A 19,993-nucleotide genomic window follows, 5' to 3' on the forward strand; every position below is an offset into this window, starting at 1 on the left:
ACACACACATAGACTGAAATATCCACTTGTGATGTTTATGGTTGAAACGCCATTCGAGACTCTGACATGTTTGACCACACACACAGACAAACTTTATGATGAATGTGCAGCGTCAGGAGAAACTTGAGCAGATATTTGAACACCGGTAATTGAAAGAATGTGTGCTTCTCTTTCTGTCTAGTTGAGATGCGCCTGTTTTTAAACTACCTTTTGATGCTTTTAGATGATGATGGTTCCTAATCTTTGCGATTGTCATTCCGCTCTTGAGAAGCCTGATATCCTGAAGCCTGAATTTACTCTCCTTGCAAAAATGCAATTATATCTCCTCCATCCTGAAGAGATGCTTAGTAGAAGTGCATTTGTGCATATTTGCAGCCTTTGACAGACACACACAGATATAAATACACATTTAATATAATGTTTTCTTAGTAGTTTCACAAGCTTTCAGTGATGCTTGAACCTCAAAGTTTAAGCCTTTTCATGTTTTCCTGTAATAGATCACAGCTGCGGGTGAATATTTTTGATACCTAACAGGTAAAACTGTAACAGCCTTTTATAATCTTTATCGGCCCTTTTGAAACTGATTATTACTTGAAATTATCCTATTATCAAATAAGCTAAAAATGTTCTCTGAACTGCACTTCAATCATCTACGAGGTGTGTAGACTCTTAATAATGTTTCTTGTTGCTGTGAATCTAAAGAGTTTCTGCTTTTACAACTATTACGGTAATTTGGAGAAAGTTTGATTTAGGATCCAGTTTCATGTAAAACACAACATTATGTTCTGGCTAAACTTTGTTAATAGCCTTCTGATGTTTCAATGTGTGGACACAGCTCACACACTTTGTGTTATTGTTCCCATCGCTGTATGTGCGGGACACATTTCTAAATAATTAGGGCTCATTTTTCTTGTTTTTGTTGTCAGAAATGAATTGGCATTTCTGTGAATACAAAAGAACAATATGAATATAATCACAAATGCAAAAATATTGGTTATAGAAATACCATTTGCAGCTAAAAAATACTTGATTACCCTTTTTAATATCTTGCTGATCTAGCTATTTTGTGTTTTCTCATTTTTTAATTTTGATACTAGAAGCATATCCTGGAGTTGTTTGTATCAACTAAACCACATTCGGTTTAGAAAGTGGTTGCTTCTTAGGTGCACTGAACTTTGGTTTTCAGTTTATTCTTAGGAATGAAAATAGTATGAATAAATCCTGTCCAAGCTTTCCTTTCATATCAGTTCCAGACTGATAAAACAACAAACGAACAGAATTTAAATCATCCTCCGTCTCTCTTTACGCCCGCAGACCTTATCTCCGTGGGTTGGCCTGAGGAAGATCAACGTGTCGTACTGGGGCTGGGAGGATGCGTCGCCGTTCACCAACACCAGTCTGCGCTGGTTACCTGGAGAGCCCAGCGACTCGGGCTTCTGCGCCTACCTGGAGCGAGCGCAGGTGGCCGGACTTAAAGCAAACCCCTGCACCGCTACCACAGACGGCCTGATCTGTGAAAAACCTGCCGGTGAGAAAGAAGAAGTGGACGAAGAAAAGGGACAATGTAGTTGAAGAAATATTTTAGAGCATAACAAGAATAGCAGTAATTTGATTATTCAAATTTCTTAAATACATGAACATTTTCTATGCTGTTAATATGGACAAACTGAAAGGATGGAAAGAGGGAAAAAGTGGAAATTGTATTAAATACATCCTTTTCTGTATGATGCAGCTAACTAAATGAGAAAATATCAGCTATATCACAGCATTAACTTGAAAAATTTAACTCATAAACTCACTTTAGTGTGAGGGGAAACTCTGAACTTCTATCTCATGATATAACTATCTTTAAACGTAATTCTACAGAAATGATTTTTATTATCACACATCATTTTTCTTGCCTTTGCCTCTGACCCTCTCCTCGTTTGTCCCGTTGCTCAGGGAGCCCGCAGAGTCAGAGCGTTCGTCCCTGCAGGACGCCCTGTGCTCTGCGCACCAGCTGCGCCAACTGCACCAGCCAGGCCATGGAGTGCATGTGGTGTGGAAGTACGCAGCGATGCGTCGACTCCTCTGCATACATCATCTCCTTCCCCTACGGCCAGTGTCTGGAGTGGCAGACACAGGACTGCACTGGTGAGAGAGAGAGAAATGAAACTGGGGGATTGGATGGAAGTTATATATGTCAGACTGTGTTCAGGAGTTGGGATTTAGGTCCGTTTGAATGTGTCTTTTTACTTTGTTTTAGTATAATTGTAAGGTATTGATGAGTTACTTTCTGGATTATAATTTCACATGCAAAACATGAAATAGGTTTATATAAAATGATGCACCTGTACACTCTGACTTCTGTGAATGCAGGACAATTATTTGTAGTAATCTGAGTATTTTTTCCATCTTTGTATTTCTATTTTTACTGAGGAGAAGGACTTTAGTACTTTTTTCTTTACTTGAACTGGTCGGCAGTTTAGAAAGATACATGACCACACGACTTTTGGATTTGATTGCATCCATGAAATTTTGATTTGTCACCAGGCTTGTACAGTAGCTGACGGGTCAGACACACTATATCATCAGTTGTCAGAGGTAACTTGCCTTTTACCTTTTAAGATGTAAAGGTCAGGCAAATCAACTAACTTTGCTACTGAAAGTCTAGAAAGTATTTGCTGCAGTACTGTTTGCCCATAATCAAACTAAACAAAGACATTTCTCGTCAAAAATTGTTCTACTAAATGAATTGATGTAATTTCAGGAAGTGAGATTATGTTTGTGTCAGGACTGTATACAGCTTCTGTAGGGTGAAACGTGTAGAGGTTATATCTGTGTAGACAGGTGACAAATTAAAGGAAAAACCAATATAAAGTGTCTTAGTAAGGTGTTGGGCCACCATGTGCTGCCAGAACAGATTCAGTGCACCTTGGCATTGATTCTACAAGTCTCTGGACTCTACTGGAGGGATGATGATGGTGTTGGAGAGCGCTGTCTAACACGTTGGTCCAAAATCTCCCAGAGGTGTTCAATTGGGTTGAGATCTGGTGACTGTAAAGGCCATAGCATATGATTCACATCATTTTCATACTCATCAAACCATTCAGTGAGCCTTCATGTCCTATGAATTGTATTGGGGCATTGTCATCCTGGAAGAGACCACTCCCATCAGGATAGAAATGTTTCATCATAGGATAAAGGTGATCATTCACAACAACTTTGTATTGATTTGCAGTGATGCTTCCCTCTAAGGGGACAAGTGGACGCAAACCATGCCAACAAAATGCCCCCCACAGCATAACAGAGCCACCAGATCCCCTCACTGTAGGGTCAAGCATTCAGACCTGTACCGTTTTCTTGGTGAATGCCACGCAGGCACTCGCTCACATGTCGAGAATATAGTGAAGGATGGCTCACCTGACCACATCTCTGTAGACCAGCGCCTATGGTTTTTGCACCATTGAACTCTCAAATGTGCGTTCATCTTTGTAATGAGGGGTTTATGCACTGCAGCCCTACTATAATATCTCCCTCTATGTAATCGTCGATGGACTGTTCTCGCTCACAGTCTGATCACGTCCTGCGTTGACGTTCTCAGTCACCTGAAGAAGAGCGGCTCTTCTGTTTTTCCTTACATATCGCACTAATGCACGAGCATCATGGTCATCAAACGTGCGCTGACGACCACGATTTCCGAACCTTTTTACTGATTTGATCTCTTCCTCTTGCCGTCTTGATACGAAATCGGAATCCACTGGGCCTGCTCGGCATTTGTATACATGCCACAGAGCGTAATTGGATGTTAATGGCTTAATTGTACCATGCAGTGCACCTGTGTGGAAGTCATTATGTCTCTCCACTCATTTATTAAGGTTTTTCTTTTAATTCGTCACCCGTCCGTATCCTTTTGACAATCTCCTTCGTGTGGCTACGAGCACAGATGGATGGAAAAATGAGGTGGAGTAGTACTCATAGCTTTTAGTGATGTGAATAGAGTTCTGTGTGTGAACACGGGAGTCATTATAGACTCATATTGATCCCTTTCTTATCAGCAGTCAGGTCTCTGCCTCTTTCTCACACACAACTGAAACAAACACACACTCCAGCACCGAGGTAGTGCCACCTCTCCTCTAGCTGCATGGCAGAAAATCGATCATCTACAATGACACACGACTAACTCAATATGAAGTCCTTGTTGCCGTCTCTTTACATTCCTCTCTTATTAACACCTCCCTGGGGAAGGTGAAGGTTTTTCAGTTTCGCCACCGCTTCTCCATGTGGTTCTGTTCGAGTACAGAGGTGTGTGGCGCAGGAAAGTGACAGATGAGAGAGACAATGGGGTTCTGAACTACGAAAGCTCAACAGAAATGTGACAAAGTTGTCAGACCTCGCTGTGGCCTCCCTGAATTTGCAGCTACTGATTAGTGTCGCTGTTTAAACCGTATGTCTGTGCTGTCAGCAGTCATTTGTCTTAAAGATGCTTCAGATTTGTCTACTAGGAAAGGAACATGGAGTCACTTAAAGGGGACGTATCATGTTTGTCATTTATATACTATTATAATGTCAAATGTCTATGTTAAACATGGTTAAAGTTCCAAAACATGAGGTGAATATATGTAAAAATGCCACCTTCAAGTCAAAAGCCAGGGCTTCGGTCTGCTCTGAAAGCCTTGTTTGCAAAGTTACTTCTACTTACGCATCGAACTGACGTCAGATTGTTCGCACATGCCCACAAATGGCTGCCCCTTTGTTGTCACGTTGTCCGCTCTCATATTTCAGATCAGATTTGGGAGAAAAAGATGTGAAATCCGACTACTGCTGTTTGTTTACATAGCCTGCGGAGCTGGCAGCTAACCAATCAGAATAAAGTGGGCTCATCAGTAGGCGGGCCTTAAAGAGACAAGAGCTAAAACAGCCTGTTTGATTCAGAGGCTGAACTGAGGGGCTACATAAATAAGGAGTCTTTTTAACTGTGAATCTAGTGGCCATAGTATGAATGACCAGAGGACCTCCAGAATGACCCATAGGACCGTTACAAATCACTGTTAAGTGATAATGATGTTTTATGGCATGACAACACTGTGGTTAAGGTCTGGTTAGGTTTAGCACAAAAAACACTTGATTAGGGTTAGGAAAAGATCATGGTTTGGGTTAAAATGATCACTTGAAATACGGTTTATACTTCCTTAAAGTTACGCAGCCTTCATCAACACGGCAACAGTAAACACCACAACGTTAAAGGTTTTTTAAAAAAGTGTCCCGACTTGCGGTTGGATACATGACACCTGCAGTTGGAAATGGGAAGCGAACAGTGGTCTCCTGCAGCAAGGTCCACTTTTTGCCATCTTACTATCTGGCCATTCACACAACCCACCTACCCATAATAAGACAAAATCATCTTATTAAATCACATTATACTATATAATCATCTGAACTTCCACGGATCATAATTACTACAGCTGCCAGATTGCGTAAATGTAACAATAGGTTGTTTTTGCTGGCCTGAATTTTAGATCTATACTATTGTTTTTCTTGTGCGGATGGCTTTTTTTTAATCCCACAAGTTTTGGATATTATTTTTTGTTGCCGCACATTTAAATGTAACCTACAGTGGAGCCATCATTATTTATTAAAAGAGGCGAGTAGTAGTTATAGTAAATCCTACTGTAAATCCTGAGTATGCAGTGGTGAAACATAGAAGCAACAAGACAAACTGCAGATATTACATTTGATAATATAAGCAGGGTTTTTTTGTAGATTAATTTGCTTTTTTATTTTTTAATTATAGATGGTTTGATTAAAAAAATAACTCACACATAACCAACCTAATAACTAGAGGTAGTCAACATAGAACTAACTACAGTGGAAATGATGCTTGGTTTTAGGACAAGTAGAGGTAAAATACAACCATATTTTATTCAGCAGTACAAGTTTCTAGTGTGGGGAGGAAAAAAAAAAAAAGTCAAAATGTTCCCCTCAGGTAAAACTTTTTAATGGTATTTTCTGTCTTTTTTGTCAGACAAATAGTCAATTTGCTACAAATTATTCTTGTTTTGTAGGAGTTAAGAAAATAGCTTATAAAACTTTGAGATTTTTTTTTTTTTTGTCTTGTGACTGGTGATTATTATTCCTCGCTGGTGTCAGTACTCTGAGTGCAGACGGTTCTGCAGCCAAGATTGTTTTCCTTTCTTTCATTTTACCTTCAGTGCTTACATAATGGCACCTTTTCCTCCATCTCCTTTTTCTCTTTCATTATTCATATGAGTTTGGTGGCAGAAGGTGTGTAGGAGGCTTTTGTTCCGCAACTTTTTTATTTTTTTATTTTTTACCTTTTGTTGCTACAGTTTACAATGTAAAATATGACACAATGCAAAGATCTCTTACTTTCCACATCCTCAGATACAGCATTGTTGCTCTTTTACAGTCCATCATTCTTCTGCATAGTGGTTCATATTTAACTTTGTGCCTCGCTTCTCTTCTTTATTGATTAATCATATCTTGTTTAGGGAGCCAGAACTTCAGGGTACAGCTGAAGGATTTATGACTTCGGTTTTTTTTTTTTTTGGTAGATGCTTTTGCAAAAATATTGCTTTTCTGGAGGATCCCAACTGAACTGGGTCATTTCTTTATCAGATCAATTTGGCCCAAGGCTTTGTGTATCATTCCTATTTTTCATATTGGCTGGAGGCTCACTACGCACTCCTCCACACAACCTCCTTGAAATAATTAGCTCCAGTGTTGCCCCAGCAGTCACATTTATTTTGAAGTTTTGGGAGCTCTTTCGAAAAGTAGATTTTTCAGTCCCAGCCTGATTGTACTGTACTCTTCCTCCTTTCTTTGGCTTATATGACAGCCTCCAGCTCCATACTTTACTCTTTTTAAGATGTCCCTAGGTCTTGCACCTGCAGCTTTATGGAAATGAATATGTCAGCTGTGGAAAAGTGTGTAAATTAAACATATCATTCTAGATGTCAGCTTGACAATACTTTTTTTTTTCTGCATAGCCTGAGAGGTCAATGTTTATTTGCTTCTTCTGCTGGTTTATATCCGCAACAGCCGCTGTGGATGCCCACATTCAGGCGTTAATTCTGCATCTATCCTGTGGGAACTGCTGGCAGTAGCTTTTTCATCCTTCAGTAGATAGGAAGATACAGAAAGACTTTCACAAACAACTGCTTTTGGAGATGGTGAACAACTGCAGTGCTGCCTTTCAGCTCTGATTTGAAGTGAGTTTACATTTTAACAGTGTAGACACTGTAGCCCCCTTTTAAACTCACTTCACTAATTCTAAATTAAGATAAACTCATCATTTATTGATATTCATCAGGATCAGACACTTGGAATCCTGTTGAAGCTCTGCTGAGGCCTGTATGCTTCATTTTTTGAGTGTGCTGTTGATGTACACAACTGTCCTACAATGTAGCACACAGAGGGAAAGGAGGAGATACTCACAGCTGCAAAAGACATTGAAAAAATAATTGTGGGTGGTGGTGAGACCCAGAAACACCAAAAAAGATAAAAAATAAAAACAATAAATAAATATCTTCGGAAAAATATGTTGCTGTCTGTTTTTAAAATTTAATTGGCAGTGACGTCCTAAAGCTGCAAATGTCTTTTATCATTTTTAACTTCAAACACATACTACCAACATTTGTACAGACTGTATAAAATTTCCATGTAGTATAGAATTGGGACACAATTTGTGTGTTTAGGGTCATTGTCACGTTGCACTCCCCTAAAATCGGGGTCTACATATATATAAAAAAGTGCTACCAGTCCTCCACTGCTCATCTAATAAACAACCCCCAAACATCTTTAAAGCATGCAAAGGTATTCCAGTGAAGCCCCATATCAAAAACATAGACCTGGAAACATGCATGTTATTTCCTCTTTATATACAATAAAATGTTTTTCCATATGATTTATTAGCCAAAACCACTACTATTGTTTTATAAATTAAAGTGCCAGCAAAGGAGCCTTAATATTATCAACATAACTTTTTTATATCTAACATGTAAACAATCAATTGTTAACATCCAGGCATCCTACCAGCACAATTAGATATAATAATAGTAATGAAACGACAGTATAGGTCTAAAATCCAGCCGCCAACAAACGAGCTATAGTTGTGTTTACGCCATCTAGTGGCCATAGTATGAACGACCAGATGACCTCCAGAACGACCCATAGGACCGTTACAAATCACTGTTAAAAAATAATGACCTTTGTCGCCATGGCAACAGTAAACACCACAACATTAAAGATTTTTAAAAAAGGTTGAATACATGACACTTGCAGTGCTATCTGGCCATCCACACAACCCGCCTACCCCTTATAAGACAAAATCATCTTATATTGACATCATCCGAACTGCGTCTAATAACCTAATGCATTCTAACATCTAATAAACAACCCCTCCAAACATCTTTAAAGGGAAAAGTCGGCACTTTGAACATCATAGAATTTGTTTAATTTCAAATCCAATATGCTGTAGTACAGAGACAATGAAGACGTTACAGTATGTGGAGGAGTATAATATTAGAAACACATTTCAGTGAGATACAACAAAACCAACACAAACTAAAACTTAGAAATAATCAAAAAGATGAATCAACACCTCCGCCAGAGTGTTAAGAACAACTCCGGCTGTATTAGATTGCGAGTTTACGAGGGTTTGGTCACTCGGTGTGTATTTTTGTTGTTCAGACAGGAGACTACAACAGGTCAGTGACTCTGATCTGATTATAGTTGAACATGGGTTTCTCTCTCTCTCTCTCTCTCTCTCTCTCTCACACACACACACACACACACACACACACACACACACACACACACACACACACACACACACACACACACACACACACACACACACAGGTAGACCAGATGATGGTTATGTTGTTGTTGCTGATATTGGTTCTGCTGCAGAGAGAAATAGGCTTATTTTCTCTGAGGCAATCTTCACAAGAAGTGTGTATATGTGTGTGTGTGTGTTTTTTTTTGTCCATCCAACATGATGTCTGTCTGTAGCTTCACATGCTACAGGAGAAGAGCGAATGGAGAAGGCAGCTTATGGCTCCTACACTTGATGTATTATGCATGGAGGCTCCCAGATCTGTATGCTACTGGCTTCAGCAATGATAACTGTCAAGTACTGTAGGAGCAAATGGATTACACGAGATGAAGCCAGACGATACGTGCTATTCAGGGACACCAAATATCAAACCCGGTGTGATGAACAGAATGTGGCACTGAGACGATTGTGCTGAGAGAATTTTTGATAAGATGAAAATCCCCCCCCCCCCCCAGCAGGGACAAGCAATCCTTCTCTTTGCTGCAACAAGATAGCTTAAACTCCTCAGAACATTTGTCATCTGTTGTGTTTAGGTGTCCTCCAGGTTGTTTCTGTCAATGAAGATGACTAATATCCTGATTTCAATAGAGCCATATCATTTTTTTTTTTTTTTTGGATGGTTTTAGAAAGGAAACATGAGGTAAAGTAGAAATCTTGTTTATTCTGTTATCACATAAAGCATGCGGTGGATATTCACTATATTTCAGAAGCCGACGTCAGAGAAATGTTGCGCTTAATGTTTCTTGTTGACTTAACTTAAAAGGCGTTAAGGCTCTTCTGTCTCAGAGTGATGACAGAAACTTTTTTTTAGCAACTGATGTTTTGTGTTTCCAGCCGAGATGCAAACTCACGTCCTCTTGGATTTAATCTAGTTACTGCACTTATCTGAAGAACCTGAAATCTGCAGATTGTTGCATTGTTTGACAAAAAAAGAATTATAAATATTAAGTTAGTTTGTATATATTCAATTCGGATATACCACTTGTTAAAAGATCTTTCTAAGTGTCTTGTGTTGTACTTAGTTTTTAGCCATGCTAGCAGCTTAGCATGTTGTCTAATGCACACTTGGTGCATAGAAAAATTAAATAATCCAAAATTAAGTAGTGAAGTCACACAGTCTTAACATTATAATTTGATTCAAAATGCAAAGTTTCAGTCATAGACGGTCCAGGTATCATCGGATCTTCACCATAGCAACGGTCGCTGAGGATCATGGGTAGGCTAATGTAGTCGCTTCCGCTATCGTACAAAACATGACAAAAATACTTGATTTCTAAACCAAAATTGCACGGTCTTTTGAATTTGGTTTTCTGGATTTTCGTTTGGAAACAAAAAAGGAATAGATCACGTGATTTCCGTTTTTGGTTTTCAAACGCAAAAAACGAATTGGCTTGATGTCCGCAGACCCGGTTGATATTCAATCCAAAAAGGAATAATGATAAAATGAATCGGCAAAAACGGGCCGGGTTTGATCGGTTTTTCATTATTTGATTCTGACACCAAAAATGTTTTTTTTGTTTTTTTGTTTTGAAACAAATAACAGATTTACCGTTTTTTGGTTTTTGAATTACAAATGAATTACGAATTATCCGATGATAACTGGACCATAGACTTTCATTTGGCATCAAATCCTATGAAACATTTTTTATGTGAGAGCAGACTGCAGCAACCAGGTCACATCACAAGTTTAACTTTATTGTCCCTGAGGGGACATTTGAAATGTGGCCATTTAAAACATAGAACACGCACATAGACGACGGGTCCATGCAAAAACATCTTAATACATGAAACGTTTGCATCAAGTGGACAACTTTGGGTATGATGAGACAAAACTAGGTTGTGTCATCACCCCCTGATACTTATATGGGAAACTTATCAAGAGCTGAGGTTTTTTAAATTTTTTTCTTTATAGGTCAGTGGAAACATTTTATTATTCCAGGCTTTGTATTTCCACTCTGGTTGTAAAACTTCTAACTTCTTTTTTTTTTCTTTTTTAATTAATTCTCAATGACATAATACATTACGAATTCCTACAATTAAGACAAGACATACCAAAAACGATGACACAAGAGCAAACACAAATACAGAAAGAAAAATAAACCCAAAAAACAAACAAAAATCAGCAGTATTCACAACCTGTTTGTATGAACTTAAACTGTTATATTAGTTACCTCCATACTTATATCTCTTGACCATTCCTCTTTCAAGTATATTGCTATGGGTGACCAGTCCCTTACAAACTCCTCAAGAGTGCCTCTTAACACATATGAAAGTCTTTCCAATGGAAAAATGGACACAAGTTTTTCATACCACATGAGGATATTAGGGGGCTCTTCATCCAGCCATTTTTGTAATATTGTGAGTCGTACCGTATACATTTTTTATTTTTTTAATTACAAATTGCCACTGTATCGTCATTGAAGGTCAGCTTACTATCAATTATGGTGTATTGTAACAATAAACACCTGAGACATCAATATCTATTTAAAAATATCTCTAAAATGAGACAAATAATGTATCCCAAGATCCTCAATGATTCATTGTTTATCTCATTTTGAGATGTTGTTTTTTAATCAATTATTCATGTAGTAATTTGCTCAGGTCATTATTTACGTTTGGATGGATTTAATGATACTTGTCACAGATATTTGTGAATATTTTCTAATGAGTTTGGTGATCCCTCTGACTTTTCATCTAGCGTCGTCAACATGTTGACAGTTCTTATTCAGAGGGAAATGTCTTACAATAGATGTGAAATTTGGTGCAGACGTTTTTGTTCCCCGCAAGACAAGTTGGAAGAACGTTGATATCAATGTAAAAGATCACAAAGGACTTTCTGCTTGCACTATCCTCTCACAAAAACTATATACTTCCACGCACCTCAGGACACTTCCATGACAAAGCATGATATCTGCCACAACTGCTAAGGATCAAAAACATACATTAGACCTCGACTTTTATCCAAGTTGTTTTTCTTGACAATGAGCGTTTCACAGAGCTGTTTCAAATCTCTGTTGAATTTTCACTTTCCCTCTTCAAGTTCCCTCAAGTCTTAAAATGCCTCACAAATCAACTAGAGTCCCTGCTTTGCACACATCTTAAATACACCAGCCATAATTCATAATTTAATTGCAGTAAAGTACTATAAATGGAGATTAAATTACAGCTATCCCTCTTTGTTCATCTCCTGTCGTCGGTACAGGAGAGTGTTTACTTTGCTGCTGAGCCGTGTGTTCAAACACAGAGCGAGGACAGAATAATCACCCTTTTTGCAAGAAATTACAGGAACATTGACATTTAAGCAGTTTGAAGTGCATAAATCAGTGTCTGTTTTTATCTTGATAAACGTCCACACAGGAGAAAAAAAAAAAAAAAAGTAGCCAGTGTAGTCAGTCAGTCAACAGTTTAATCTTTGGAGAGCACGATTAGATCAGATGTGAGGTTTTTAATCATGAAATATTTTTCCCACCCTCATGGGAAATACAGGCAAGGCTCCGTCCAAAAGGACATTTACTCTGGAAATAGCCTCGAGCTAATGCCACGTAATAGCACAAGGTACAGCTAAATCTTCTGAGCTGTTAACTAAAAACTAAAGCCTTGTAAAGCCTTCAGGCACACACTCTCTACTTCTCTCTCTCTCTCTCTCATCTTCATCTACTCCCGAGTCCAACAACACCGCATGAGGCAGTAACCTCTCTTAATTCTTTCCATGTGGAACACAGATGAAAACCAGATAATTTGAAATGCTATTAAAAATAGAAAAGACCGAGGCATAGAGAACATACTGTAGCAGGTAAATTATATTATCTACACACAAGCCGTTATGTAATCTAACGTCTAAAGGACTTTTTCTGTCCGTGCAAGAATGTGATTTTTTTTTTTGGCTGCACTCCTCTCTCACTTCTTTATTGAGCTGCTTCCATTCATGTCATTTAGTTTCCTCGGGGGGCAGTTTCATCATATCTGTGGCATGTAGGCTGATGCTTGAAATACTTGATCCATTTGTTCTCATTGATTTTGACATGTTTTTTCCAAATGCAGTCAGGAGCTTAAAAGTGTGTTTAGGGAGGAAGTCTGTATGCTGCTTCTGAATTTAGAATTGAGCGTAACCACATGTGTTTAGATGATGATGTAACCTCTGTCTCTTGATGACTGTTTGAACAAGGTGGTAAAATACTACTAAGGAAAAGAATAAATTGTGCTTGTTGCGTGAGGTAACTTGCATTTTCAACAAAAAATAGAATTATTTTCTGGGTCATCCAAATATTTTTATGCCCCAAAACTGTTGAAGATTTGATGAAATTTGTAGGAGAAGTAAAAAAAATATGTCCATTCAAGTAGTTACTGAAAAATAAAGTTGTTTTTACATGTTAGTTCAGAAGTTCAGGAGACAAAATATAAAGTGTTTTAAGTTTTGGTCACATGGTTGTGCTATAAGATCTTAAAAAGATCTTATAATCCAACAAATATGAATAAAAAAAAGACATCGGCATGAAAGTCTTCTAGTAAAATCATCAGTACAAAAGATGAACATCTACGTTGGAAATGATCTGGTTCTTTGATAATTAGTCAATGGTACAAGTTTGGGTTACAAATTAACTACAACTCCCAAGGTTCATTTCTGCAAGAAACAGCCAATCACAGATGTTAAAATTCGGTCACATGTGCCGCAAAAAACGAGTGATCAAACAGCGATTTTACAGTCTGCAGCATGAGCCGGCAACTATAATGTCGAGTTTCAGCAATGAAGCGTTTTGAGGTCATTATAATCTGATTGGTGCCTCTGACCGGCTTCTTCTTCTCCATAGCAACGGTGGCCAAGGCTCTTGGTTATTGTGGTATTCTTAGCCATCCGCCAAAATCACAAACAAAAGATAATCTCTCAGAAACAAAATTAAAGTAATTGAAGCTAGTAGTCATAATGTAAACCTATAGGATCACTGCATTATCCAGGAGAGTCCTGTGTTTCTATGTTAAATAATACTGAGGAGATGATTTAAAGACATTTTTTAAATTGGAATAAAGAGTAGGAGGGAAAATCACTTCAAGAACCAGCAGCTCCACACACTTGACAGATCTATTAAGTTTAGAGCAGAAAGTTTGACAGAGTTGTAAAACGTCAAATATCTCAAAAGCATTTCTCGTCATTCCCTATTAGTCAAAAAATGTTCCTAATGTGTGGATCCAAATGTCAGTTTGTCACCTCAAATGCTTCTGAAAACTGAATTTGGTGGGAAAACTTATGAGAAATGCAACTATTTCCATTAAAGCTGCTGTTTTTCCACCATTGACAATGTCCAATCAGGTGTAGAAAGAGTTCATGTGAATGTGAAGGGGGGGAAACTGTCAAGCAGGTACCTACTTAGCACTGCCTGATCATTATGAGTGAAGCAAAAATTGTGGGCTGGCACGTCGCGTCTAATAACCTGACCTGGAGGGACACAAATTAGCTGCTGCAAATGGGTGCAAATTGGATCTCATTAATCAGAGAAGCATTAAAGAGAAGCAAAGAATTTCCTTTTTTTTTTTTTTTGAAATGTTAAGGTTTTGGTGGATGAAAAGTGTTGGAGGTTACAAAAAAAGTGGCGACCAATTTCCTGTAATTTGAAACATATTTCAAAATGATAAACAGGCCCGGTATATTTATTGGATATTAAAGTCTGCTCTTGGGTATGTAAATATGTGCTTTTCTAGTAGAGGAAACCATACTGTGTGGTGGATTAGGGATACTCTGTTGAACCGCCTCTCTTTGAACTCTTGACTATAGTGGAGATCCAGCGAGTTTTCAGATGAGAACTTGGAAAAAAAAAAAAAAAAGAGGAGAGGAAATAAGGTGAAAGGAAAAAACCTGAGGGAAGAACACAGTAGGGGAGAGAGAGAGACGAAAAGAGGAGATGGAGAAAAAGAAGTTCTGTCCTTTGTGATTTAATTTATGCCTACAGTGTTTTAAAGAAAACCAGAAAAAAAAAATCTAATTAAATCAAAATGACGGGAAATGAGAGAGGAGAGGGTATAATGGTGAAGAAAGCAGCTCTGAATGAGAGCAAAAGGGGAAGATGGCTTACTGAATAGAAATAGAAAAAAAAAAAAAAGATGCAGCAGAGGAGGATAAAAATGTGGCAGAGAGGAGATAAAGAGTGAATCTGAGACAGGGAGTGCAGAAGTTTGTAATTATAAAGAGGGAGAGAACAAATGAATCAGCATTGCCACAGTTGAATAATGCAACGAGAGAGCTCGCAAACACACATAGGGTGTATTTCAAGCAGAGCTAGCTAGCAGGGACAGAGAGAGAGAGAGAGAGAAAGAGAGAGAGATACAGGTTCAGCTAGAACATCTGTGGCTTATGGAAATGGCTCGTGTTCAAAAGAGAAACAACTTCTGGTGAAAATGCTAATTTTACTTGACGCTGCATTTGAATCATCTCGCCAGGCTATAAGAAACAACACCTCGGATAACTTCTCTCAACCTTTTGGTTTCTTGTGTGTACACGCCAAGATACCCACGGTGTCTTACCTTTTCTCTCTCTCTCTCTCTTTCTTTCTCCTGTGAGCGAGCATTCCCACCCTCGCTTTGTAGACTAAAATTTATTATGACAGGAAGACGAGTTGATGTTGTGAACGAGAGCAACAACAAGACTGAAAGGTTCAAAAAGCAAAAGCTGTAAAAAAAAAAAAAGTTAACTTCGGAAGGCCGGCTTCTCCTGAGAAACACTCGGTTTCTTATTCTTGTCACCTGTCGTCATATTCTCTGGCACTTTCACTGAACGAAAAAAAGGGCTTCAGTATGGAGATTTTTGTTTTCCTTTACAGGCATTGAATGCCATTCAATAATAATAATAAAAAAAAGAAACAGAAAGTGTCATTTTTAATTTGAACCAGTAAAGCGTTTTTGAATGTCAGATCCATTTTATGAATACAAATGCGTTTCTCAACACATGAGAATGGCGTAGGGACAGAAAAGTCAATTTATTTATAAATGTTGGGGGTCAGACAAAAGGTGAAAACACAAGACGGCAAGTATGTTAGCGGAGGTATATTAAATCTTTAAAGGCTTTTATTGTTTATGCTTTGGTTGGAGCTGTTTAGATGAAGTTACGTGCAGTGTGACGGACAAATATATGGTCAAATATATGATTTAAAGTGTCACTTTCAACATGTGTGGAGGAAATCTTCCGTTAGAAAAATGCAGACACTACATTTAAAGTCAGAATGTATCATAAATTCAAGTTTATTTGACAGCTAATCACAACGCTACAAAATCTAAATATAGGCTATATACTTGGCAATGAAGTTCTGTGATGAATTAAAGACACCATGAAATGGAAACAGTAACTTTTTAGATATCAATTAAAATTTAATGGCAACCTCAAGCATAAAAATTCAATTAATCCCATCCTTTTGTCCCTCCTATCAAGGTCTTGAAGTCTGAAGCCTCTTTAACACAAAAAACCCACTAACACCCACTAACATCTGGCTTTTGTCTTCAGTGTGAAAGGGTACGATCGGCATTCATACCCGGGTCAAATGACTCGGCGGTAGTCAGGGGTATTTATCAGCTTCAGCTCTGATCAGCAGTGATGTAAACATGACACAAGGGCGGACACACTAATTTTCACCCCCTTTCCAACTGTTCTTTCATCTGTTACATATGGTCTCATCCATATGTTTACGTCAAGCAGATAGTTCCCGGTCTGAAAAGTGAAGCCAATGCAGAAGTTCCCTGAATCTGCATTCTCTCTAATGGCCAGCAGGGGGCGACCACACTGGTTGCAAAAAGGAAACCGATTGTATGGAAGTCTATAAGAAAATGACCCTACTTCTCACTTGATTTATTACCTCAGTAAACATATAGCTTCATCCCTTTGTTTATGTAGTATTAGCATGCTAGGCTAACAGTCCATTAACTGTGTGACTTTATATCTGTGTTGTGACATCTTTTAGAGCACACAAACACCATAGACACACCTGTCACCTGCCCAACACGGTGCTGTCAAACCAGAAACACTGCGGCAACATCTTATTTTTATACAGTCAATGGGCTACACACAGCACAGCTATGCTAATGATGCTAGCCATGATAACTAGCTGCTAGCCGTGATGTCGAACATGATACACTAGAAAAAAAAACAGAAAGGAAAATTCGTCTTCTGGCAATGTGAAAGGAGTCAATCACCCGCATATACAAACTACTTTTGGTGTAAAAAGGATGTAAGACTTGAGGACTTGAAGCCATTTTTGTAGAGTCTACAAGGTCATATTTGTTTTTAAATGGAAAAAATTTTTTTTTGGAAACAATTGGAAATTTTGTTGATAGATGAATGAATTGATATACCAATAAACTTTGTCATTGGTTGGGGATTATTTATAAATGCTAAAAAATTGAAATTATTTAAATACGCTGTGCCTCAAAATACAAGTTTGAATACAGAATTTGATTGGCTGAAATTGAAGATGAATATTTAACTTTTTAGTGATTGAAGCTTGAGATGGAAAAAGTACATTTTCTAGATAATATTGTGAAAAGACTAGATGGTCTTGTTAAATTGGCTGAACCGTTAAGACTGATCACTCGCCTGTTATTTCGCTGCCCAAATATCATGTTTTTACAGAAATCACACCATTTTAATAGTCCAGTGATGTCAACAGTTATTACAGTGACATATTGGATCAAAATGTATGTATTTTAATTGAATCTCTGTGATCAGTGGAAAGTACAGTTAATATTTGTGCTGCTTTTGCTTTTTGAGTTAAAAACTTTGTAGAACTTGGATACAAAAAGTTCATATTAGCTTTATTCCACCATCCAATTTCATACAACCCCAGTCTGCCCCATGGCAATCAATGCCAATAGAGCTTTTTTTCTTCTACATCACCAGGTTTCCAGCTCCATGTATTTCAAAACAAAAAAAAGTCTGAAATGACATATGTGTACATTTTGCTGACAAGTGACGCCTTGTAGCTGTAAATTATGACTTTATTTCCCACCAAGTCAGTGCTGTTTTCTTTTAACCAGAACCTTCATCTATTCCTCACCTGAACCAAGTAGTTTTTGTGCTGAGGCCTAACAAAACTGAACATTAACCATGATGTTGGCAGATCAGAAAAAGCTGATCATTTTCTGATCAGATGATCTAAAAACTTTTTTGTAACTGTGATTTGTAACATCTTTTAGAAGGCACTGACAAATGATGTTGTCCTGGTAGTAAGGATGTTAGATCAGGGTTGTTTTAGATGATGAATGGCCTATTTCATCAGTAAGTTTGACGGAGTACAAACACAATTTTGCTGTACTACTTTCAGGTCTGATTGGTCACTAAGGAAGTAAAGAGGCCATGGCTTGGTGCCTAATTTTATAGTCTAGTATGCTACAAGTTCGTATTTTTACTTGTGAACAAAACAGAAACCTAACACGCCTCTGTTCACTCGTCTCTAACCATTGTTTCTGTCTTTTGGTTCCCTCTCACCTCCAACTTTCAGCCCAGAACTGTTCAGGTCTCAGGACGTGTGCAGACTGTCTGGAGAGGGCGGAGTGCGGTTGGTGTGGTGATCCCAGTAACACTGGCAGAGGCGTTTGCATGGAGGGCTCCTACCGAGGGCCTCTAAAACCCGCTAATGCCAGGACTGGACCCCGAGATCGGGATAGACTGCGAGACCGGGACATGGTACTAGATCAGAGTCTCTGTTTGGCTGATAGGGGCTACAACTGGGCCTTCATCCAGTGCCCAGGTGAGTGAACCACTGGATAAAACCACATGGGGAAGGTGTCATTTAGGTAAAGAATTCCACCAATTAGTTACAGTTACCTTGTTAAAAAATGACTCCTCATCCTTGTCCGTCATTGAAAATCCAAAATGTATGAAGATGTTTCCTACTTCACTGTGAAGTCCATGCTCAGTGTATGTGCACTGAAAGCTTCCACATTACACTTATGTAAGATGCATAATGGAACATTACTGGTTCCAAACTAGTTGTGATGTCACAAATCATGCTCATAAAGTGAAGGAACTTGACAATGAAGGCTTGTGGTTTGCCTTGTACTGATGGCCTCTGAGGTTGTTGGGAAGATCCAGGAGTTTGGGTAACCAGTCTGCCAAGAAGGCAGCACCATCGTGCCTCTCACCACCTTCAGGAAACCCCACCAGTCTCAGGTTTTTCTATCTTTTGCAATCTTTAAAGTCAACCAGTTTGTCTTCAACTCAACAAGTTCATTACTGTACCTGTCATAGCTGTCTGTCGTGTCCTGGCACAGATCAACAGTCGCAGCCTCGTATCCTACAAGTTTGGACTCCAGTTGTTTGATAGAATCGTTTGTTTGTTATCTTAATTAGCTGGTTTTTCGATTGCCTCATCCAGTTTAAGATTATTATTTTTTTGGCACTCTTTGCCTTTACTGGACAGTTGTTAGCAAAGAGTCTGACAGTAAACAAGGGCAGACAGATGGCTATGACAGGCAACAAAGGTCCCCCGCAGCAGTCAAACCAGGGACGTTGTGGTTATGTGGAATATGTGCCAAACTCTTCCAGATTAATTAGTCGACTTAATATTGTTCCTTGAATTGTAACTGTGAATTTCTTTCACAAACCAAAGGTGCAGTTTCAGAGTCGTTTACTTCTTCTTCCAGAGATTCCTCTTTTTTCTTTGTTTTTGGTCATGTTGTTTTTTTGTAGAGTGCTCATTCACACTGTTTAGAGACTTAGTCCAATTACAGTCCATACAATTATATATGAAGCTCTGCGCAAACAATTCTGATCACTGTGTTGCCATCTTGGTCTCCCCTGAGCACACCCTATTGCCCCCACCTCCACAAAAAAAAAACGCCCAAAAACAAGTCATGATGGTAGGTACATGCCTTAAACTCAGATTTTTTCAGTGAGTACAAAGAAACTTTCCACATGCATCATTCTGCACGGTGTGGGTCAAACCATCCATATAAAAGAAGAAGAAGAAGAAAAACACATTGTTGAGTAGAGGTGGACTTTAAATTGTTTACAAGCACATTTCATACTATAACTGAGTCTCTCTGTTTACATGACTCTCTTGTGGTGTCCTGTCTGCTGCCAGAATGAAAGTATGATAATGTTCATCTACAGTATACATCCTCCCAGATTCCTTCTTACACAGAATAATATTGATGATCCTGATAGTAGTAATGATA

At 38.4% G+C, this 19,993-nt stretch overlaps 1 protein-coding gene and 1 long non-coding RNA gene across 4 annotated transcripts in view; one reads left to right on the forward strand and one right to left on the reverse strand.

The window, feature by feature from the left end:
- atrnl1a (attractin-like 1a) overlaps positions 1-19,993 on the forward strand; it is a 319,852-nt gene that overhangs the window by 88,811 nt on the left and 211,048 nt on the right. For all 3 annotated transcript variants that reach the window (XM_067610631.1, XM_067610633.1, XM_067610634.1), the window contains 3 exons: positions 1,315-1,528; positions 1,942-2,133; positions 18,316-18,564. In XM_067610631.1, coding sequence (XP_067466732.1) covers positions 1,315-1,528; positions 1,942-2,133; positions 18,316-18,564 — 655 coding nt within the window. The remainder of the gene's footprint in view (positions 1-1,314; positions 1,529-1,941; positions 2,134-18,315; positions 18,565-19,993) is intronic.
- Positions 18,207-18,767, reverse strand: LOC137197307 (uncharacterized). The gene is made up of 2 exons (XR_010931394.1): positions 18,642-18,767; positions 18,207-18,482 (listed from the first exon to the last, which is right to left on the reverse strand). It is a non-coding gene; the product is annotated as an uncharacterized lncRNA (long non-coding RNA).

The sequence above is a fragment of the Thunnus thynnus genome, chromosome 14 (genome assembly GCF_963924715.1).
Source record: "Thunnus thynnus chromosome 14, fThuThy2.1, whole genome shotgun sequence".
Taxonomy (NCBI): Eukaryota; Metazoa; Chordata; class Actinopteri; order Scombriformes; family Scombridae; genus Thunnus; species Thunnus thynnus.